The sequence below is a fragment of the Phodopus roborovskii genome, unplaced genomic scaffold, assembly GCF_943737965.1.
Source record: "Phodopus roborovskii unplaced genomic scaffold, PHOROB, whole genome shotgun sequence".
NCBI classification, from domain to species: Eukaryota; Metazoa; Chordata; class Mammalia; order Rodentia; family Cricetidae; genus Phodopus; species Phodopus roborovskii.
In genome coordinates, this window is record NW_026126433.1 from 41454871 (window position 1) to 41479026 (window position 24156).

A 24156-nucleotide genomic window follows, 5' to 3' on the forward strand; every position below is an offset into this window, starting at 1 on the left:
ACAGACCCAAAATAAAAAAACAAAAAACAAACAAACAAAAAAACCTTTGATAATCAATTCCTTTGAATACACAGCAAGAGATATTTTTTGTGACACTGAAAGAGAGCAATAGTTAGCTGGCAGGTGCTATAACTAGCTTTAGGAAGTGACATCATAGGAAAGTGTCACTTAGAATAAGTTCCTACAATATCAGAAACTTTTTAAGGTTTACAAAGATGGTAAAGTTTCAAATAACCACAAAGAGACAGAATTCTTAAGAGTCATGAAATGCTAAAAACGCTTCAGAAAATCTAGAGAAGGATGGACAAGATGGCACCTTCCCTTGGTTAAGGTTCTTCCCACCAAGCATAGAAACATGGGTTCAATTCCTGGGAATCTTATAGTAGAAGGGGGAACTTACTCCAGCCAAGCTGGCCTCTGACTTTCACATACATGCCATCACACACATACAAACAAAATAAAAATAAATGTAAAAAACAAGTCAAGAAAGAGCTAAATATAAAACCTGCCTAAAAAGAAGTCTATAGACTCTCATCACAGGAATTGCTAAACATAATTTCAAGTAGCAATTATGAAAGAACCCGAAAAATATTACTGGGTGATTCGGTTGGGACTTGAGGAGCAGGATGAAAAGGTCCTAAAGACAAAGAATACAGAGGTATGCATACTTCACTCTTCATCAAAATCTTTCCCACCAAATACCAAAAGTGCAATTTTGGCACTCTGTTTTCTTTCATTCAATAAAACAAACTTCAAAACATCAAAAGCAAAGGGTACTGTCTGTTTGTCTTTAAAATCAGGCATTTAGAAAGTACTTACATCTGAACCCACACTTCTTGTGGTACTTTGTAGGGCTGGTTTAGTCATGGAAAGTTTGCCATTCACTGGACTATTCACCACAGGGGCTGGCACCACATTTACCACATGATTAGGTAGCTGTGTGGCCCCTCCAGCGACAGCAAGAACTGGCTGAGCAGAAGGCAGCACTCCAGGGGCCTGAAGCTGAACCACAGTAGGCTGAGAGAACAGAACAGTCTGACCTGGGTTAAGGAAAAGAAAGGGAATCAAGTTGGGCATAGTATTGCATCAGGGAGCAGTCTAACATTCAGGTCTCTTATACAAACAGACAGATTAATCCTGAAGAACTTCACACTATTAAATAAGATGTTACCAATAGCAACACACACTAAGGGGGACTCTGATGCTGCCTTTTTTAATGGGGCCAATTAAGTTCATCCTCTTTGAGTTATCATGAATAATCTATTTTCAAGTCAGATATGGTGGTACATACCTATAGTACAAGTAGCTGAAAGGTTGAGGCAGAGGAAGCACTCAGCCCAGAAATCTGTGGATACTTTGGGCAGCACAGCAAGACTCAATTGATAAAAGTAAAAAGTCCAGGAGAGATGGCTGAGTGGTTAAGAGTTCTCACTGTTCTTCAAGAGATTTGATTCCCAGTATCCATGTTGAGTAGCTTACAAATTCAACTCACAACTCCAACGCCAAGAGTTTTGACACCATCTTCTGACCTCTTCAAGTACACACACACACACACACACACACACACACACACACACACACACACACACACGCACTTAAATTTAAAAATTTTTTAGCTGGACAGTGGTGGCACACACCTTTAATCCCAGCACTTGGGAGGCAGAAGCAGGCAGATATGAGTTAGAGGCCAGCCTGGTCCACAGAGTGAGTTCCAGGACAGGCTCAAAGCTACAAAGAAACTTTTTAAATCCAGGCCTGATGATGCAGATCTGTAATTACAGCCACTGTGCAGACTAAAGCAGGAGAATCAGAGATTCATTCAAGCAAACAAAGAGCACTAGGAATGTAGCTCAATGGCAGAGGGCATGCCAATTCCCAGTACTGGGGGAGGAGGCAAAAAGTACTCACTAGAGACATGAACCAACCAGGCAGTAGTTCATTTTTATCTTTTTCAATATAATAACAAATTCACTGTTTTATCTACATTTTCCAACTATTAGCCTCTGAAGTGTATTAGTTCTATATGAATTTTTCTTATTTAAAAAAATAAATCCTTTAAAATTTACAAACATAGACACATACAAATATGTAAGAGTCAAATGACTACAAATGCTGAGAAAATAGAAAACAACATGAGATGAAATTTTAGTTAACAGCACAATGACTGTCTATAAATAATACCAACCTTTCTGATCCCTGCCAAATCTTTTCCTAGTCTTTGTTGTTGCCATCCTCTTAAACCTGCACCCGTTGAGGAGAACTCATCCCACTATCCTCAGGAAAACACGTGCAACTCATAAAACTGATCTATGAAAACTGCTTCCTTCCCTTTACAATTTTATAAAGTTTTGAAAGCCTTGTCCAATATCCCTGTAGTTTGGCTTTATCTAGCTAAGTAAAGGTACTACTATAACCAGAAACTGTAATTCAATATAAATTTATAATTTTTCTTCAGGGCAAAACAAGACATTTTATGTTCAGGCAATTAGAGATGACTTATAAAACTCAGCTTCATATTTCAAAGGGTTGGGAAAAACTGAAAATCAAAATACTTTCAGAACACCTGTTTGTTGAGAACATCTGTCGTGGCTAAAAAAAGATCTCATTTATAAAATAAAATTCTTTGTTTCAGGAACCTCAAAAAGCAGACCAGAAGTAGAATTCAAATGTTACCATTTTTTCCCAATTCAGTTATTAGAATTTATAAGTGGTAAGTTTATAAGAAAAATTAAAATTAAACTCATAAATTTGAAATACATACAATTTACTGGGGAATAACATTGTCAAATATATTTATCTTCTCATTCTCTCCTAAACTGACTTCTGTTACAAAATAAATTCACATAACTGGAGGAATAGGTTAAAGGCAGTTATATAAGTATATGCTTAGGCCAGAAATACAAATAAAAGTAATATATAAATAATAAAAGAACAAAGATTGTGTTCTTAACAACACTGAATAAGACAGTAAGTCAACTTGGCATTAAAAAGATATACTTACTGTAATGTAAAATGGAAGCCAAGGATTTCTAACTGGAATATTCTTACTTCTTGGGGCACTAGAGTTTGAACCCAGGGTCTTGCACAAACAAAGGTAGGCCTTCTACCACTAAGCCTTGTAGTTTTTGAGACAGGATCTCACTATGTAGCTCAAAGCCAGCCTGCAATGTAGCCCAGGCTAACCTTACTTCACAATCCTCTAGCTTCTGTTTGAATTACAGGTCCACACCACCATGTCCAAAAATGCCTTCTTTAACAACAAAGAGACAGCTCAGCCATACAAGATAATCATGGTGTCTGTCAGTTCCTATGGACTGTGAAAATACATAATGAGAAAAGGCTATTAAGAATTTAGCTATGAGTTTGTATTAGCCATAATAGTATATAGCTATAAACCCAAGACAGAGATAGGAAGATTTTGGTTCAAGGCCAATTTTGAACTATGTATTTTTTTCTCTTTTTTATTTTTTTTTTATTAAATTTTTTCATTTATGTTACAAGCCAACCACACAGTTTTCCCTCCCTCCTCTCTTCCTGTTCCCTCTCCCCACCTCCTATCTATCCCCACCCACCCACCCACTTCTCCTCCATTCAGAAATGGGCAAGCCTCCCATGGGAATCACCAAAGCATGACATATCACATTAAGGCAGGACCAAGCCCCTACCCCTGCATCAAGGCTGGGCAAGGCATCCCTACATGGAGAATAGGTTCCAAAAAGCCAGCTCATGCATCAAGGACTGGACCTAAACTATGTATTAAGGCACCATCTCAAAAACAAAATAATAATAATAATAATAATAATAATAATAATAATAATAAACAAATATAATGAATTTGTAGTTTATTAACAAAAAATACAGCCATAATTTTTTTAAATAATTGTACAAAAATAAGTGAAACAAATTATTTGATCTACAGTGACAGTCTGCAACAATTAGAGATTTGAGGATACCTTGCAATTACCATAAGGCCACTGTTCTCCTATCAAATCCCATCACCCTACCACACAGACTCCAGGGTCCATGGTCTACAGAACCACTGACATAAGCCAATAATTAGAGAAGAGAGCAATAGTCTCAGAAACAATGTTCCATACCTTCTAAGCTTAAAATTATGATTATAAAAAAAATAAACCTCCAACTAAGCATTGTGTAAAACTTGGAGTCTATTCCAAAGAATAGGGGAGATAATAAACACATAGAATTACTTCAAAGAAAAGATCAGACCTGTAGAACTAAGGCAGATTTAAAGCATTGGTAAATAACACTTGTGGATGTCTGTAATACTCCTCAAAACTAATTTTAAAAAATAATCCCAAACTGCCTGATGATAGAGGCCTATAATCCCAATTACTAAAAAAGCCGGGAGGGGGGGTGAGGGATCACAAATTCAAGGCCAGCTAGGGCTACAGAAGAAATTCAAGGCTAGCCTAAGCAACTTAATGTGACTCTATCTCAAAACAGTTAAAAGAAGGCTGGGAATGTATGAAATTCAGTGGTAGAGCACTTGCCAAGTATGAATAGAGCCCTAGGTTCAGTTCTCATAATTGGAAAATGAAGGAAGGAGGGAGGGAGGGAAGTACAGGAGGGAGGGAGGGAAGTACAAGAGGGAGGGAAGGAGGGAGGGAGGAAAGGAAGGAGGGAGGGAGGGAGAGAAATATAGGAGGGAAGGAAGGAGGGAGGGAGGGAGAGAAATATAGGAGGGAGGGAAGGAGGGAGGGAGGAAGGGAGGGAAGGAGGGAGGGAAGGATGGAGGGAGGGAGAGAGGGAGGACAATCCAATCTCATGGTCCTGTTCCTATTTCCCAACCAAGAGAATTACATCTTGGGGAGATGGAGAATTACCAAGGCAGTCTGTACACCAAATATGGTTTACATCCTACCAGGCCACTAATGCCTCCCTTATTCCATGATGTATTTTAAGCTCTTATACCCTAAAGTTCCCAACTATCTTCACCATATCTAAATCAAGGATCCTCTAAATATTTTAGGCATGTTCAAAATTGTAGAAATACTAAATTTCTATTACAGTATGTTCAAAAACAAAAGACTCTCATAGTTACTTGCTAAGTGCTGACCAGGTCACTGAGGACAATGCAAATAACTGTTTGGGGCCTTCAGTAGTTAGCAGAGTACATAGTGACTAAGGTTCCATGTGTGGATACACACAAAACAAAACCAAAAAAAAAAAAAAAAAAAAAAAGGGTTGTTTATCCATTTTGCAATGCTCAAAATCCTCTTTAGCATTATTTTCAAATCCCCTTAGTGGGAGACAGCTGGATTCAATTCTAATAGTTCTTTCTTTTTAACTTTCTTCAAAGATTTCAAACTATGTATCAAACATTTATGGAATACCTACTTTGTTTTAAACAACATACTATGTCAACTTGGTCAAGTATTTCTTTGCACCAAGTTTTCTCAACTATAAAATGAAAATATTGATACTTATCCTGAGAGACATGTAACTATTAAATAAGATAATATATTTAAACACGTAGAAGAATGTCTGGCATATAAGAACAGCTTAGCATACATTCATTATTGACAAATTTTCTGTTTAATAGTACCTGCTATGTATTATCAACTCATTAATTTTGATATTTGTTATATAACTATACAAATTTAAATCTCAAATTAAAGGTAGAATTCTGAGAAAAAAAAACTGACTACATTTCATCATTTTTTAGAAGGAATATTATAACTAATTACTAAGACTTGGCCAGCCAGACAACTTGGCTTAACTCTGGCATTCCCTCTTATTAGATGTTACTCTCTTTGTATTCCCTAATTTCAGTGACTGGTATCATCAAAAAAGTCTAAGACAGAACATAGAAGTTACCCAAGAGAGTTTCCTCTCTATCCTTCCTGACCTTCCTCCCACATACACCCCCACCATCAATCACTAACCCTTACAATGCTAGGCTTTGTAACGATTCTACTTCCCATCCTGGTTCTCCATTTTCAGATATTCTAAACTTTAATCATCTTTCAATTGCACTACGTATAACATTGTTACAGGGCACTGAAGACTTAGAAGCAAAAATATGTAGAAAATAATTCAGGTGGCAGAATGCAATAGACAATGCCAGGTTAGTTAGACTAGCTCAGAGTTCTGTAGAAAATAATACAGTTATATTGCAAAGTTAGAAAACTAAATCGGAACTAAATGTGGGGTACATTAGGGAATTTGAACTTACACCGGTAAGTATTACCATCTTCGTCATTTTTCTTTTTTGCCTTTGTGGTGTATACATGTATGTTTGCATGTGTGCACATGTGTTGAGGCCAGAGGCTGATGCTAAATGTCTTCTTCAGTATCTCTCCGCCTTACTTTCAGAGACAGTTCTCTCCCTGAAGCTGGAGCTTATCCAATATATAGACAGGCTGTTCAGTGACCTCTAAGGGACGTGCCTATCCCCATATAAGCTGTAAGAGTACCTGGCTTTTTATGTGGATGCTAGACATCTGAACTCAGGTCCTGGTGTTTATGTGGAAAGCATTTTACTATCTAAGCAATCACCTCAGCCCTTTCTTCCTCTCATTCCACTCTCAAATTAAAATAATAATAATAATAATAATAATAATAATGTATGAAAGACACATTTAATCTGCAGTTATAATATTAATACTAATATCCACAGATTATATTATAAAAACAATTTATTGGTACATGCTCATCAAAATATAGGCTTCATATCAGGTGAAATCATTGATGTTCAGAATGTTTGATTTTAATCTCTGAAACTAATAAAATGCTTGGGAAAGAATAATCTATCTTTTGCTATGAGTAAAGATCTCAGCCAGTGGTGGAGGTACCTGCCTTTAATCCTCGCTCGTGGGAAGCAGAGGCAGCGGGATCTCTGGGTTTAAGGCCAGCCTGGTCTACATTGGGAGTTCCAGGACAGCCAGGGCTACACAGAGAAACCCTGTCTTAAGAAACAAACAAACAAAAAGAGCTCTCCTACCACTTAAACACAGCCAACAGTTTAAAGAAAACTCTTGAGGATATTCCCTCCTTCACACACTGCCATGTTAATGTCATGTGTTTTAATAGCTGTGGGCACTATAATGAGATTCTTCATGATCTTAAATTCTTAGCCTTTGGAAAGACACAAATCATTTTGAGATCCTGGTAAAAGTTTTAAGTACTATTCCAAAACCCCATGTATGAATATACACTAAATCTTGTGCCTTATTTCAAAGAGTTTATGAACCCTTAACATCCACTTATAAATTACAAGAACACTTATCCCAATTTTGCTATTTTTCCTATTAAAAAGAAAAAAGAAAGAGGAGTGTTGATCCTAAATGGAGGAAGGCATTTCAAACTATTTTGTCTATTAGTTGTGTTCTTTTATTGGGGATTCTTATTGTTTAGTTCTTTTTATTAATGTCCTATTGCCCATGGTCATTTCATAGACAAGGTTAATATATATAAGAGCAAATTTATGAAGCCTCCCCCATTGAAATCATGCTCCAAATACAGCCAGAAAAATAAATGCAACAGTGATGTTTACTTATACATGCCCTATTAACTCATAGTGCTAACTGGTGCCAATAAATTCAATCCTTGGAAGTAAATACTTCATAAATTTTCTCACAGCCATGTGTACAGAGATCAATGTCAGAACAGTGACAGCTAAGCTTCCTAAGAGATGTCCCATACTTGAATATTACCAAACCCTCAAACCTGCACTTCTTTCAATAGTGAACTCTCTTGTAGACTCATAGCACATGAGGCCATCTGGTGGGGAAGATGCAGAAAAACACCAGTTCTGAGATAGTTGGCAGTAGTCAGGCCTTCTAAAACCTACTTCAATGCCTTGCAGACCAAACCAGTCTCCTCAGAAATTAAGAGTCAGATTTATTGCTCAACACATACTTGACTTGAAATTGTTCTTATTAAATCCTAACCACACCTTAAAAACAAAACAATACAAAAAGATCCATAGCCACAGTAATCTCAGAACAAAATAGCAACACAAAAAGTCTCCCCAGTTTTCTTCTTCATTATAAGTGGTTTCATAATATCAAAAGCCTCAGTCAAGTGTGGCGCACACTTTTGGTTCCAGTACTCAGGAGGCTGAAGCAGGTAGGGCTTTGTTGATTTGAGGGCAGCCTGGTCTACTTATAGAGTTCCAGGCCAGTTAAGTATAACTCTGTCTCAAAAAAATGAGAGGAAAAAAAGAAATCTACAAAAAAAAAAAAAAAAAAAAAAAATGGTGCCTTAAAGACAGGTATTATCACAATAAAAGCTGTAAGAAAACAACAGGCAATGGATATCATCAATCTGTAGAACTCTGTCTCTACAAGGACAGGAACTTCATTAGTCATCTCTGCAAAATCCTCAGAACAAAGAAATTTCCTAACATAATGGTGCAAGTCCAAAAACTATAACCCAAATTAAAATAAATCATGTGATATGAGCCTTCTATTGCTGTCCATCATATTCTACACAGGTACCTTTAGTGGGTGCAGGCTGTATACTGATAATCGATTGCTGCTTCGCTAGTGGCATAAGGGCTGGTAGTGCCTGAATAATGATTGTTTTTGCTGGAACACCGGCATTTGTTTGAGTCTTGGGAGCTGCTGGAAGTAATAAAGGCTTGGGCTGAACTGAAGGTTTTGAACTCATCTGATTTTTTTTCTTTGGAGTCAGCACATGTTCTGGAGGGGGAAAAAAAAACTTTAAATCAATCTGAAGAAAATTAAGAAAACATATAATATTACATACTTTCCTCTATGTATTATCTTGACTTCTAGTAACAGCCATCAGTGAGTGTAAACCCAGCTACTCTTTAAATGAATGGACTGATGTAAAGTCCATTCAGTCTGGGATTGTCCTCTCTGCAGTTTTGGGAAGAGGGACCAATTCTTGGTCAGGATCATGCTAAAATTACTGAATAAAGTCTAGAGGTAAGGGTCATCACTTTGCACATTTGATGTCTTTACCTGGACCTTTACAACCTTTCCTGAAGAAGACAGAATCAATGTCAATTTTTAGTATTTTTCACCTATGAAGACAAGAACCATCACAAAAAGACTCCCCCCCCCCTTGTCCTCTTCACAGTAATCATTCACCACAACAACAAAATACAAAATAACATATACTAATTTAGGGGCTAGAGAGATGGCTCAGCACTTAAAAGTACTGGTTGCTCTTCAAGAAGACCTGAATTCTGGAACAGCTTACAACTAACTATAAATTCCAGTCCCAGGGTATTTGAAGCCCTCTTTTTGCCTCTGAAGTCAGGAGGCACACGGTTGGTTCACAGACATAAATGCAGATAAAACACCCATATCACATAAAATAAAATGATACATTAATTTAAAAATATATTCATAATCCAATATTTGTCTTTAAAAAATCGAACCTAAGTTATCTAAAATAGAAATAATAGAAATAGGGAGACAGATACCAGTTTTGTTTCCAGGACCAATGACAGGCTTGTCTTCCTTCAGTGGCTCTACTGAGGAGGGGCTACTACAGCTTTCACCATATAAGGAAAGGGGAGATTGGGAGCTGGAAGACAAATCCAACTCCTCCTGCAGCAAAACACAAACAAATTAATGTCCAAGAGTACAATCTTTGAGCAACAAAGTCTTAGAAAGAGAACAAGATTATATGTAAACAGAAAAGTGCTGCAAAGATAAAGTCTAGTGACTACTGATAAATCGACACTCATCAACCTCAAGGGTGTAACTCAAAATGCAGCATCTGAATGCTGCACTCATGCAGTAAACAGAAATCATTTGTCTGTTTCTTCACTTCTTCCCACAGACTTTGGATCATACCAACATTTACTTACCATCATAAGACTAGAGCTATGATTAATATACCTTCCCATTTCTTTTATTCATGTGTTATTCTTACAGAGAAGCCACGTTCAGTTCCCAGCATCCACAGAGTGACTCACAACCACCTGAAACTCCAGTTCTAGGGTATCTGACACCCTCTTCTGATCTCTGCAGACACGAGGAGTGCTGCATTTTATGATTTAACAAATAAAGCTTGCCTAAGAATAAGTGTGCAAAGCTAGCCACACTAGTTAGCCACTGAGGCCAGGCACACATCTTTAATCCCAGCGCTGGGAAGACATGGCAGACAGATCTCTGTTAATTCAAGGCCACCCTGAGCTATATGAAATTGATCCAGTCTAAAAGAGAAACAGAGCTCACACAAAGGTGATCTCAGCACTTGGAATCCCACCCCTTTAATTCCAGCACTGGAGAGGAATACAAGGGGGAGGAGACAGGAGCATTGCAGTCTGAGGTTTGGTGGAGACAGATACAGTCTGAAGACACTATCACCCCTTCAGTCTAAGCACTGGTAAGGGGTAAGAACTCTCTAGTCGCTGGCCGCTTTGCTTCTCTGACCTTCAGCTTTAACCCCAATATCTGTCTCTGGGATTTTATTATTAATACCAATTAGAATTCGTGTTATACTAGGCATATACATGGCATACACACAAACACACACACATATGTGTGTGTGTGTGTGTGTGTGTGTGTGTGTGTGTGTGTGTAGGCAAAATACTTTATACACATATAAAATAAAATATCTAAAACAAAATCTTTTTTAAAAAAACTTAAAAATTAAACCAAGAAGGAAATGGGGGGAGGGGGGAATTGAAAATTAATAATTTCTACTTAATAAAGGCTACAAAGTAGGTAGTTAATAAGAAATGAGATCAGCAATGCCCAAACTCAGCAGGAGTTTGAAACCTCAGAGCTGGGGAGATGGCTCACTAAAGTGCTTGCCCTCTCACACCTCTAATCCTAGTGCTAGGAAGGTGCAGACAGGAGAATCCCTGGGGCTCTCTAGCCAGCAGCTTGATCAGTTAGGTCCTAAGATGACTGTGGCTGTCTCACATAGGTGAGGTATTCCTGAGGAACCAGCCTCCTTATACACTAACACACATGCAGGAACCACAGAACAGAGCATTTAATATCTTAACCATGTATCTGATTCTTGAAAATAACACAAAAATGACAGCAAATCCATAGAAAAACTATCAAAAGACAAGAATAAACCATTTATAGAAGATCAAAACTACATAATTAAAATGTAGAGACCATTTGAAAGCAACTAGTAATCAAAGAAATGAAAATTAAACACTAACAAAAAGATCTGCCATCTGGCAAAAGCCAGAAAACCAGATAATGTCAATCATTAGCAGAAAAGCTCTAAGGCCCCCAAACACATTAGGTGAACCTGCAGAGTACCTAGAGAAACTCCAGAAGAGCTGAAAAAACATGTCAAATTGCGAGTCTGTTGCCAAGCACCTACTTTTTCTACTCTTGGACATACCTCCCAAAGAATCCACAAGAGATTATTTCTACAATATTCTTCACGATGTGGGCAAAATACAGTAAATATTTATCAAAATGTGCAGTTAGATGCAACAGATTTATGAATTAACCTTTAAAAATAAATGGAAGCTAGAATTGTGGTATACCCTTATAACCTCACCGCTCAAATGGCTAAAGTGGAGGAACGTTGAGCTCAAGGCTAGCCTGAACTGCAAAGCAAGACTCTGTCTCAAAAATATAAACCAACAATAATAAATATTTAAATAGGAAATCTAATATAATACCACTTATATAAATTTTAAAAGTATGCCTGTAACTTAAATCAGTAAGGGGAAAACAAACTTTTAATACATGATACTAAATTAAGCCTTTTGACAATAATTTGGAGAAACATAAAATTGAGACTGTATCTTACAGCACATACTAAGGCAATTTCAAATTAATCTGAGATCTATATATTAAAAATAAAACCTTATGATAAATTTGTATTAACATAAAGAAAATATTCCTTCCTGAATAATGTAACCACTTGCCACTAGATGGGGCTGCAAGACCACCATCCATACTTGGGGGACTTGTCAGAGTACCAGAAGGGTAGGGAAACATTCACAAGGGTTAGGGCAAGGGTGAGGCAATGGCACAAGAGAGAGTCTTGACACAGAAAGTCTGAGCCCAGTGGAAATAGAAAATTCTACAGGAGCAACAGGAACAATAGGAAGAGTCCACACTAATATTAACAGACAAATGAGTAATATAAAGTAAGGGCACTGAGTTCAATTCCCAGAACCCACATGGCAGAGTCTGACTTCCACACATTTCCAGTGACTCATCCATGGATATATACATCACACACACACACACACACACACACACACACAAATGAAAATGTAAATGATGTTCATTTTTTAAGAACAGTACTTTTTTGTGTTTATAAAACACCTTTTTCATAAAATACTTGCAACTAGTAAAGGGAAAAAGGCTAACTTCATAGATGTGAGTCTAGCAGGTGCTGTCAGCTGACTGAGGTAAACATCACCAATAACAGAACCAGCTGAAATGGTATAACCAAACTGAAGTTTTATCATCAAAAATAAAAGAGAAGGTAGACTGAGGGTGGCTTGTCCCTATAACCTCAGTTCTTGGAATCAGGAGTGGAAGGTCATCTTCTATTACATAGCAACTTTAAAGCCAGCTTGAACTAGGTAAGATCCTATATCAAAAGACAAAACAAAAGCAAACAAAAGGCAGACACAGAATCACTTCTGTGACATCCCTGCCATAGACAAGATCTGAATCCAATCCTAAGGGAATATCTGGCAATCCGAGTGACGGGCCATTAAAGCACAAAGGTCAAAAAGAAAGAACTGTTCCTGAATAAAGAAAAGTGAAATATTAAGACAACCACATACACTGTAAGTAGATGCTTTTGCTGATATAAAGGAAAGTACTGGGGCATCTGACACAAGCTAAAAGGGGGCTACATATGAAATTATTAGTATGTATCAATGTTTAGTTCCTTCTTTTGATGGCTGCACTGTTAAATAAAAAATATTCTTGTTCATAGGAGGTAGACATTATAGTATTTGGAGTTCAGTCCACCAGAGGGCAACTGCCTCTCAAATGGCTCAGACACTATACTTTCAATTTTAAGGTTACTCCAAATGAAAAGACAATGTAAGCAAGAGAAAAAGAATGAAAACAGCCAGGAGGTGGTGGCACACATCTTTAATACCAGTAGGGAGGCAAAGGCAGGTAGATATGTGAGTTCCAGGCCAGCCTGGTACAGAATGAGTATACACAGACCAGTATTGCAAAGTGCCTAGCACAGGGCTGCATGTACTGAGTGCAGTTCTCTGAAAAACTCACTGTGTTCAAGCTAAGTGGAGTATGAAGATGAGAGGTACAATACAAAGCAAGATTGAAACAGCTAGAAAGGTAAAACATGGGCAGGACTCAGCACACAGAGAATTTGAATTTCATACTTTACATATTCTGGAAGTTATTAAAAAGTTCTAAAGGAAGAAAACATAGTCAATTTTGTAATTTTAAAAGATTCATCTTTGAAGATGATTTTACTGGGAAAGGTTTGGAGAGTTGGTAGGCAGACTGCCAGTTAAAATCCTAGTGGTTTTCATCCTAAGGTCAGATGACGATGGCCTAGAAAAGGTTAAAAAAAAATACTAATCTTAAAAATATTAAGTCAAAAGAGGGCAGGAGAGAGATGATTCAGCAGGTAAAAATGTTTGCCATGCAGGCCCAAAATATTCAGTCTGATCCCCAACATGGGAGAAGGAAAGAACCAGTTCCTGAAGGTTGTCGTCTACCTACGTACACTGAACAGAGTTGCCAAGATTTAGTAGTTGGCTAAATATAGAACCTGACAGAATGAAGATGCCTCAATTTAAAACAGATAAAACATATGAAATACTAACTTTTGGCTTTTGGCCTTGTGTTTTACCTTCCCCATTATTTAATCAGGTACTTCATTTTCTTGACCTCAAAGCTGAGACAGACACACTCAAAGGAGCTACCAGACTTTTGTAAAAATCTTAACTCATTTGAAAGACAATGATAGGAGTTCCTAAACTAAACAGATCATATCCCAGATTCTCTGAGCCATGAATTATAGATCTTACATTCTTCCACACCCTTGAAGAATGTATTCTCTAATAGAGAGGAAAGTAAAGTGCAGGAAGAAAAGAAAAAAAAAACCAGTAAGCAAAGATTATTAGACATTAAGGAAGCAAGAACGGGGGGGGGGGGAGGTGAGCCAAACCTCTGAAGCTAACAGCCTTCTCACTCCCACAAGTCCCATTTTCCTCAGAAGAATAAGGTTCCTCAAAATAATTCATGAATGTCAAATGCCTCCTGAACACACATTTTCCAGATAGCATTATAACCCAATTCATTACAAAAGACTAGCCACTTACAGGAACGTGCTGAGTTGAAGAACAAGAGTCTACGGACCGAGGAGATGATACTGAACAACTTGAGGAAGCTGGAGAAAGAGGCTGGGGTTCTGCCTTAATATCTTTAACTGAAAGACATGGAGAAAACACTTTACACACAAACCCAACAAATTCAGAATAATGAGTAAAAAAGAAGGTAGAATTTAATCAGTAGTGAGGAGACAGTTAGAAGGATGTGTCACTTGAATGAAAACCTCTGGGTCAGAAAGCAGTATACACTTCTACTCCTGTAGGAAGCTGTATCTGCACTAACTCTCAGGAGAGCCAAAAAGAAGAAACCGGTTACAAAGCTGTTACTTCCTTCCTTGGCTGAGGAACAAGAATAGGCGAAATATTCTTCTACTCTATAAACTTTTCTGTTTTCAATATCATACCATATACAAAAAGCCAATTACCCTGAAAGAGAAAAGAAACATGAATAACCAGCATTCTCCCATCTAAATTCTACCTATCTATTCCCCTTCATTTTATGTACTTACTGATTTTGCTTAATTCCTGCCTCCTATCAGAATATGAAAAATACAAGGTCAATATTATCCCCAGAGTTTTGGTTTTTGTTACATTTTTGGCTTTTGTTTGTCTGGTTGGCTGGTTGGTTAGTTTTTGATGTTGCTGTTGTTTTGGAGTGCTGAATGTCAAACTCCAGGCACTGTGCTCTGTGCATGCTAGGCAAACACTTTACCATTAAGCTACATCCCAACCCAGTTTTCTAATTACTCCTGTGTAAGTAATCTTATTAGGTCCCCAGAATCTATGGATCAGGAATCTGGACTGGAGAACATCCCTACAGCCCATATTCTATGAGAGAAGACAGGAATTGACCAAAATAAGAATATAAAATGAAGGAGAATATGAAGGGTAAAGATAGGAAGGGACTTAACAATGAAAATATTCTAGTTATATATACACTCTATCTCAATTCCTATAATCTGTAGGGCTAATTACTAATATATTTCTAAGCCAGCTTCCTTTTTAGACAGTATAGATGGGGCACATAACAGGGAAAAACATTTTTCAATTTCTCTTATCAGCGCTTTCCTATCAGTAACAACCTGTTTCAGGTTCTTTCAGCAGACTCAAACCCAACCTTATCAAGCTCTCTTAAAAATATCAGTGTGCATGCCTTTAATTCCAATGCTTGAAAGCATAGGCAGATGTCTGTGAGTTCAAGACCAGTCTGGTCTACAGAGCAAGTTCCAGAACAGCCAGGCCTGTTACACAGAGAAACCCTGTCTTAAAAACAAAAAATAAAAACAAACAACAAAAAAGAACACTTTCTTGCCCAAAAAAAAAAAAAAAAACATGAGCTCTGGGTTCAGGGAGAGTCCCTGTCTCGACAAAATAACTCAGAAACTAACAGGGAACTAGCGAGATGACAGTTATGAACACTTGCTGTTCTAACAGACGACCTGGGTTTGATTCCCATCACCTACAGGGCAACTCACAATTGTCCATAACTCCAGTTCCAGGGGAGCTGATGTCCACTTCTAACCTCCAAAGGCACCAGGCATTCACAGTGCACAAACATTCACATAAACAAAACATTCATACACAAAATTAAAAAATAAAATAAATAAAACAAAAAAAAGTTTCTAAGTGAAAGGAGGGAACACAATTCCTCTAGTCTCTACACACATGTATATACTACACACGTACGCCACACTCACACACACCAGGAAAAATTTAATAGAGATTCAAAGGAATAACATATTACAAAGAAGGTAATATGTATTAGTAAGAAAAACCTATAAATTGGGAGAATGTTATTTTCTTTCAAAGAAAAATAAGTCAAATATTTTTTACCTTAGTAGGGTGGTACATGGGCCTTAAATAACAAAACTGTAGAACAAAACCTGAGTGGCTAAGAAGCTACATGAAGTCATGGAAAATAAAACCTTGGAAAGGGCTGTCACGTGTAATCATGCTATCTAAGGCTAAAGGGAATTCTAAGTTTCATTCAAAGGGAAAAAAAAAAAAAACTAAGCATTAGGGCTAGAGACATGGAGTAGCAATTTAGAATTGACTAATCAAAACAAAACCAAAAACTGGTTCTGGTTCTCTAAAAGGCCCTGGTTCAATTCCCAGCACCCACATATCCCCAGTCCCAGGTGATTAGACACCTTCTTCTGCTCTCTTTGGGCACCAGGCACATAAGCATTGCACAAACACATATGAAGGCAAAACACACACAGAAAAGGTTTATTATTACACACTAGGTAACCAATATAACAATATAAGAGACAAATACAATGTTTTAGCCAATTTCCTGTTCTCATTACAATATTTGATCACCTAAAAATACAGCATTAGCCAAGTTGTGCCCCCTCCTCAGAAGGACGTACACCAAATACAGATGACCCCACTATCAAGCTCCTAACTGTTGGCAACCCTAGCCTCATCCTTTTCATTTCATAAACCCTGTTGGCCAGGATTTTCTGACCCATTTAATTCAGAGTATTACCAAACTATACTAAGAGTCTGGCTAGGCATTTAAGTATAGAACATGGTTACCTGAGCAGAAGTGGTTGTTAGAGCTCCAAATGTCTGACTCCCAAGGCATCAAATCCAAATCAAAGTTAAGATGATCAAAATTATTTTCCTGTAAGTGTCAAATCAGAAATGATTAGAATGAAATACACACACCTTGGAATAAAACTGCCAGGCACAGTTTACCATAGGTGATATAATTGCTACTACCCAACCTAATAAAAAGAATTTAAGCCAACCACTTCATACTGCAAATATGTTTTAGAGAACCCAGAGATATAACAAATCTGGCTCACTGAAGGACAATAATAGCTAGAAGTGAAAACAGACTTAATAACTAAAAGATTAGTGACATTTATTCTTTTCTGTAGAAACAGACCATTCAAAATTTGCAAAATTAGTCTTTTGCCATAGAAAGCTCCAGATCCAACAAGAGAGATGTTTTTTTCCCCTTTGCTATTCAGAAAAAGAAGTCCAAACAAACAGCTATTCATATTATCTTCCTGAAAAATAAAGAATACAGACATAACCAAAACCAGGGCAGGCGTCATAAAAGGAGTAAGTACTATAAGATAATGTTCTTTTTCTCCCTGCCACTCTGTGGTTCTCAAACTTCTAAAATCTTCAGTAATTCAACAAAAAATCCCAAAAGCCATTTTTAAGGCCAATAAGACAGCTCAGCAAGTACAGCATGTAAAGGCATTAAAGAATGTGGCTAAATTCAGATTTCTATATGCAACCAAAAAAGCCATTGTGATGACTCAAAGTATTACAATAAGTTTTTTAATTTATGTAGATGTGTTATGCCTGCATGTATGTCTATGCAGCATGCTTGTGCAGTGTCTGCGGAGTTACAGGCAGTTGTTAGCAGCCATGTGGGTGCTTGGAATTGAACCAGGGTCCTCTGAAAGAACCTATAATAACAGTTTCTATATAGTCCTCTGACCAATCAAAAACAAAGGTAGGGATATGACTAATTTTCAGAGCTTTTAAAAGGGAAGTTGGTAAGCTTGGCTGGAACCATGACTCACACAAGCCTCTTAATACTGCTATCCCCACAAGCCACAAAGCATCTGTAAAAATCAAGAAACAGAACTCGGAGTAGTGGTGCTGGCCTAGAGTCCTAGCACTCAGAAGGCTGAGGCAAGAGGACTGCTAGGAACTACAGGCCACCTGAACTACATAGTAATTTCCAGACCAGCCAAGACTACACAGTTGATGGGGGAGCTCCTTCTGTATGCTGTGACTATATGTTTCTCTTATTGGTTGGTGAATAAACTCAGATTGGCCAGGAGCCAGGCAGGGAGTATAGGTGGGGCTACAAATTAGGAGAATTCTGGGAAGAGGAATAGAGAGGAACTGCCAGAGAGATGCCATGTAGCTGCCAGGGAAATAGGAAATTGGGCATTCTCCCATAAGCCAAGACCACATGGAAATACTTAGATTTATAGAAATGGGTTAATGATTAAGAGAGAGCTAGCCAAAGAGAAGTCTGAGCTATCAGCCAGTTTATAATTAATATAAGTCTGTGTGTTTATTTGGGACTTAAACAGCTGCAGGACCAGGCTGAACAGAAATTCCGTCTTCACAGAGTGAAGCCTTTCTTCAAAAAAAAGGAAAAAATGACATTCCTAAGGTCACCCACCCATAAGACCAAACATATGCTAAGGAAACAAGTCTTCTCAAATCAACACCCAGGCAAACTTTATGCTCTGTATTTACTGACTACAAAAGAGCTACTAACATTCTTGATTAATGATGTCACTTAGCTACTAGCCTAAACCTACTGTCCTGAAAGCCTCATGCATTAATAACAGTCCAGATGAAACATCAAGTTATTCACTATTTCTCCTCTAATAAGTACTTACGTAAGTTTCATTTGCTGCATCAAACTGTACCTCATCCGTATCTGTGAAATAGCCAAGCTCAGCAAACAACGTAGACTCTTGAATAAAGAAGGAAGTAGAAAAGCAACTGTCACTCAGGACACTGACAGTGAAGCAAGCTCTGCACCCGTGGCAGACCTGTTAGCTTTCCATTAGTCAAGGACAAGCTCAAACAATGTGTACCTCATGAGGACATGGGCTTGGCTGCCCATAACATATGCAAAAAGCTGGGTACACCTGTACATATCTAAGATCCCAGCACTGGGGGGGGGGCAGACAAAGGTGGATCCCTAGAGCTTGCCAGCCAAATCAGTGAACTACAGTCTTAATAAGAGACTCTGTCTCAAAAACAAAAGGCAAAAAGTGGAAGCATGACAAGATGGCTCAGCAGTAAAGGCATTTGCTATATAAGCCTGATGACCTGCATTCTATCCCCATAAGCCATGTAAGGGTAAAACTAACTCCACAGGGTTGTCCTCTGACCTCTGCACATACACTGTGGTATGTCACCCTCACCCCAACACACACACAATAAAATTTAATTGAAAAAAAATAAGGTGGAAATGACCAAGGAAGACACCCAAAACACACACACACACACACACACACACACACACACACACACACGTTGATGCACATACACAGGAGTACGTACACAGAAAAATGTCTATGTAGATAATAAAGACTTGCCTAAATTTTAGTAAATTAAAGTATATTCTAATTTCTAGTGAGGTTTCTTTATAAACCAAGAAAAATATGAAGAAAAGACTCTTCAATTACCTACATTAAAAAAAAAAAAAAAAAAAAAAAAACTTAGAAAAACGGTCAGGATGCTGACAAGGCCCGATACTTCCATACAATCTGTAAAGTTTTCCTTCCCTAACACTTCAGAACTCTTAAAGAGTTTCCCAGCTCCAGGTTCTCCTTTGTACTAAACTCCACTGCCAGTCCACTTACCTGTTTTTGATGATCTGAATTAGAATGGCACCCATAGGCTCAAACATTTGAATGCTTAGTCCCCAACTGGTGAACTGTTTAGGAAGGATTAAGAGATGTGGCCTTGTTGGGAGTGTGTCACTGGGGTCGGGTTTGAGGTTTCAAAAGCCCATGCCAGACCAGTCCCTCTCTCTCTCTGCTGCCTGCAGATCAGGACATAAGCTCTTAACCACTGCTCCAGTGCCAAGCCTGAGCCACACTCCCAGTCATGACAGTCATGGACTAACCCTCTGAAATTGTAAGCAAGCTCCCCCAACCCCCAGCTAAATGCTTCCTTTTAGAAGCTGTCTTGGTCATGGTGTAACAACACAACAGTAACAAAGACACTGATCAATGACAAAAACCTCTCACCAACTAAACAGAGCAAGCAATAATGTATAGATAGATAGTAATAATGCCAGGCTATCCACACAGATGTCAGAAAAGGCTACTTTAAACTCAGCTCCAGTGCTCAAAATCATGTACACAGAAGGCTGTGAGGATGTGTCTTAAGCTAAAACTCCTCCAAGTTTTCTGCATTTTCTGTCTCATGTCTTCCCATTCCTTCTTAAACCTAATCCAGTCAAGTACCCCACTCCATACACAACAGCTATCAATGTCACCAGTGACCTCCATACTACTAAATTCAATGGTAAATTCCCAGTCCTTGCCTCTCCTGACCAACCAAGAGGCATCTGACAGTTTAATCCTTTCCCATTAATTGAAACATTTTCTTCACTTAGCTTCCAAAGCACTGCATTCCCCTGCTCTTCCTCCCACCTCACTGATTGACCCTAACTTAATGGTTTTCCCCATCTCTCTAACTAAAAACTGCCCTTAGGATCAGCATAAATTTTTCTATCAAACGTTCTCTCTTTGAAACTCCAAAGAACTCATAGCTTTAAATAGCATCTCTATGCCTAGGCATTGCCAAATATACATCTCCAGCTGATAATGTCAGGAAGCATGGATAACACACTGTGCTTACATTTCCTTGTGATCGTTTAAAAGATACCTCCAACTTAGCACACTCCAAAATGAGCTCTCATTATTTCTATCAAACCTTCTATTGTTTCTAATTGTCACTTAATGGCATTCAGTTCTCCTAGTGGCTCAAGCCAAAAACCCTAGAATCACTGTTTACTCCTTTCCCATGCTTTCTGTATTAGATCTACTTCCAAAGCCTATGAGCTTCCTATTCAAAACACACACATCCATAATCTGGCCCTTACCTTTCAACCCAATCTTCCTTTCTTCCCTAGCCTCCCCCATACAAAGAAGCCAGCTTCTAAGACAGCCAAGCAAAGAGGCTGCTGGGGTTTATGCATAGTCATCTACAGCAAAGTGCTTGGTATCCAAAGAAATGGTATGGTGGGGAAGAGCAGATTGCCTGATGTAGGTGGTAATATTCCCTAGTCACCAATGAAAGGGAACTGATGGGAGGGAGAACAGCACGACAGATGGAAGAGACAGCCTGAGTAGTTAGGAGTGATTACAGTTAACAATCTGCTGATGATGTAGATGGATAAACATATCTAAAAGAACCTGAACAAGATCTCTCATTGACTAAGAGAGGATTTTGAAACATGGAAAGGTGAAAGCTACAAGAACTATAAGGTGTTGAATTGAAATAATTAGTAAGTGACCTAATTTTAAAAACATTCATATACAGAAAGGAATGGTGGCACATAACTGTAATTTCAGCCCTTGTGAGGCAGTGGTAAGAGAATCTGCAAGTTCCTGACCATCCTGTGCTACATTCCTAGTTCCAGGCAAGCCTGGGCTACAGAATGACAATTGTCCCAAAATAAATATGAAGCAGAGAGAAAGAGATCATTAAAGATGTTTGTGTGTATGTATGCACAGAGACATGCATTCATTTCCTAGTTCAGTCTGCTGACAGAACAGGACAATGACACCCCAACAGAATGAAAATAATGTGCTCAGATACTGGATATTAAATACCATCCTCCACAAGATGGAAATCACTAAGGGGCTCTTTGTAGAAATGGCCTATTCGGAGCACAGAACATACAAAATAAGCCTGGGAAATCTTGATGTGTTAAAAAAAAAAAAAAGGGGGGGGGGGGAAGGAAGGAAAGAAGAAAGGAAGGAAAAGAAAGGAAACTCTCAGCAAAAGACAAAATATATCAAAAGAACAGTGGCCCAGGGATCCTGTTTGAAAGAACCTAAAAAATAAAAATAAACAACAAAGAAAGAAGACCTTGCTGAGCCTGTTGAAGGGTTAGAGATGCAGCTCCATCAGTAGAGTGAAACATGCACAAGTCCTATAATCCAGCACCTGGGAGGTAGAGGTAAGACGATATAAGTTCAAGGTCATCCTCCATCCTTAGCTATATAGACTTTAAGATTCTGTTTTAAAAAAACTTTTAAAAGGGATGTTGAAAACAAATATGGTCAGCAATATATAAAGGCAGTTCAAAAAAAAAAAAAAACTAACAGAATTGAAAACTCCCTGTCACCTAGAATCAGGGCTGTAACAGTGTCTTATAATGACGCATGCTCAAGTATTTGTGGTAGTGATGTGTAAACAAGCATTGTGATGCTCATAAAAGTATACAATTATGCATAGTATACACATAATTCTTAATAATGATGACCAAAACTTTGTTATTAATTTAGAATTTGCTACAGTATAGTTCTTATCCTTACTTTAATAGTATGTTCCCTCTACTTTTTAAGAAAAAAAGTTTTACAGTAAAATGGTGGGCCATGTTATACTCACAGACATATCAACATCTTACATCTACTGTGCCTTAATTGTATCATTTTCTCTTGTATTTTATTTAATCTCAGACTGTTTTGTTCACTGTGGCCATAAGAGCTTTAGCATTTATGTGTATAATATATATTATACACGAATTATATAAGTACATATCATACAATCTAAGTGTAAAGTGACATTACAATCCAGGCTTCATAAGTATATGCCACTCTATGATGGTCACACACCACTCTTAAAATGTGTTCCTCTTGTAAATGATAGATGACCTGAGTTGATGCAAGGTAAGAAGGAACCTTGTGGTGTGGCTTAGAACTATAAATATTGTTATGCATTCATGTTTTGTTTTGTTTTGTCTTGTTTTTCAAATAAACATCCCTCGTTCTTAAGAAATATCCAGTAAAGTATTTAGGAGTTCCATTCTACATGTTTGTGTTTCAGGTGGTGAAAGAGAGGAAGTGTGGGCACTAATGAGACACAAATAACTGAGGCCAGATTTTAACAGTTGGTGCATAAGAGAAATACAGATATCAGTGTACCCATCTTTCAACTTCTGTGGTTTAAAAAAAACTGAAGGTAGACTAATACACATCTATACTTTATAGACAATTTCAGAAGAATCCATGAGAAACTAAAGGCACAACTCACTCTAGAGTATGAAAATCTACTGCCTATTCCTCTGTCCTTTTCACCAACTTCACACTACCAATATTGAGACTCCCCTCAACAACTGTGATTTTTTACCCTTCTTAACAAGATTTTCCATCTCACTTCCCTCTACCTTGACCACATATTTGCTTACTCCTCCACAATGATCTTGCTTTTTACTTTATCTCAGCCTGATCAGAGTCTTATTATTTTCAATAAGATGGAAAATGGGGCCACAAGACAACTCAGTAAGTAAAGGTGCTTACTGCCAAGCCTGATATTCTGAGTTTGGTCCCCAGGACCCACATGACAGAAGTAAAGAACCAACCCCCAAAGGTAATATTCTGACCTCCACACGTGTGCCTTGGCATGCAGGCCACCACTACCCTTCATACACGCACAAATAAATAAATAAATAAATAAATAAATAAATATTTATGTGAGCTAAAAAAGAAAAAACTGAGTCACTACTGAACATGGACTTTTAAGAAATTTATTTATAAAAAAAAATGGAGATGGGGAAGAGGAGGAGGAAAAATGTGGTAATAGCAGAAAGGAAGTAACATCTAAGGAGAGTCTGGAATTTCTTTTTTTCCCCCCTCTAAATAGAAGAAGTTAACTACCTACATGTTTGTTTTCTAACAGAGATGGAAGAAATGCTATAAGCACCAGGAAAAATACCTTGAGCAACAACTTTTAATAAAGCATGAGAGACCTGAAACCCACACAGAAGGAACAAGAGGCCACCTTCAGCATCTGCATGGAGGGAAGGCAAGTGTGCTGTGGGGGAAAGGAGGCAGAGAGGGACTGGAAGTTCTGATTCAGAGCAAGAAAGAGGAGGTGTCCGAGGCTGCAGAGAGAAGCTTTAGGGAATGATCATCAGTGACAAGATAGAGGACACACTGGCTGAGCCTACTGAAATGTCCAAGAATATGGTAATGTGGAGAAAGCAACAGTAAGCTAGTAGCCACACTTTCCAAGAAGTAAGCGAAAGTGATGCAAGAACCAGCAGATCTCTGCAACAGAAAGAGGTGGAAGACTGTATACTGTGACAGGGTAAGAGTGACTATGGAGGAAAGGAGTAAAAGACCAAAAAGTGAAGTTAAATAAAGGATGGTCTGACCTGGAAAGCTAAC

The 24156-nt window shown here is 38.0% G+C and overlaps 1 protein-coding gene across 2 annotated transcripts in view; it reads right to left on the bottom strand.

Moving 5' to 3' along the window:
* The window catches only part of Atf6 (activating transcription factor 6), a 150099-nt gene that overhangs the window by 120893 nt on the left and 5050 nt on the right, over positions 1–24156 (bottom strand). For both annotated transcript variants that reach the window (XM_051186226.1, XM_051186225.1), the window contains exons 2-7: positions 18637–18713; positions 16793–16880; positions 14243–14349; positions 9419–9545; positions 8463–8666; positions 820–1040 (exon numbers count right to left, since the gene is read on the bottom strand). In XM_051186226.1, coding sequence (XP_051042183.1) covers positions 820–1040; positions 8463–8666; positions 9419–9545; positions 14243–14349; positions 16793–16880; positions 18637–18713 — 824 coding nt within the window. The remainder of the gene's footprint in view (positions 1–819; positions 1041–8462; positions 8667–9418; positions 9546–14242; positions 14350–16792; positions 16881–18636; positions 18714–24156) is intronic.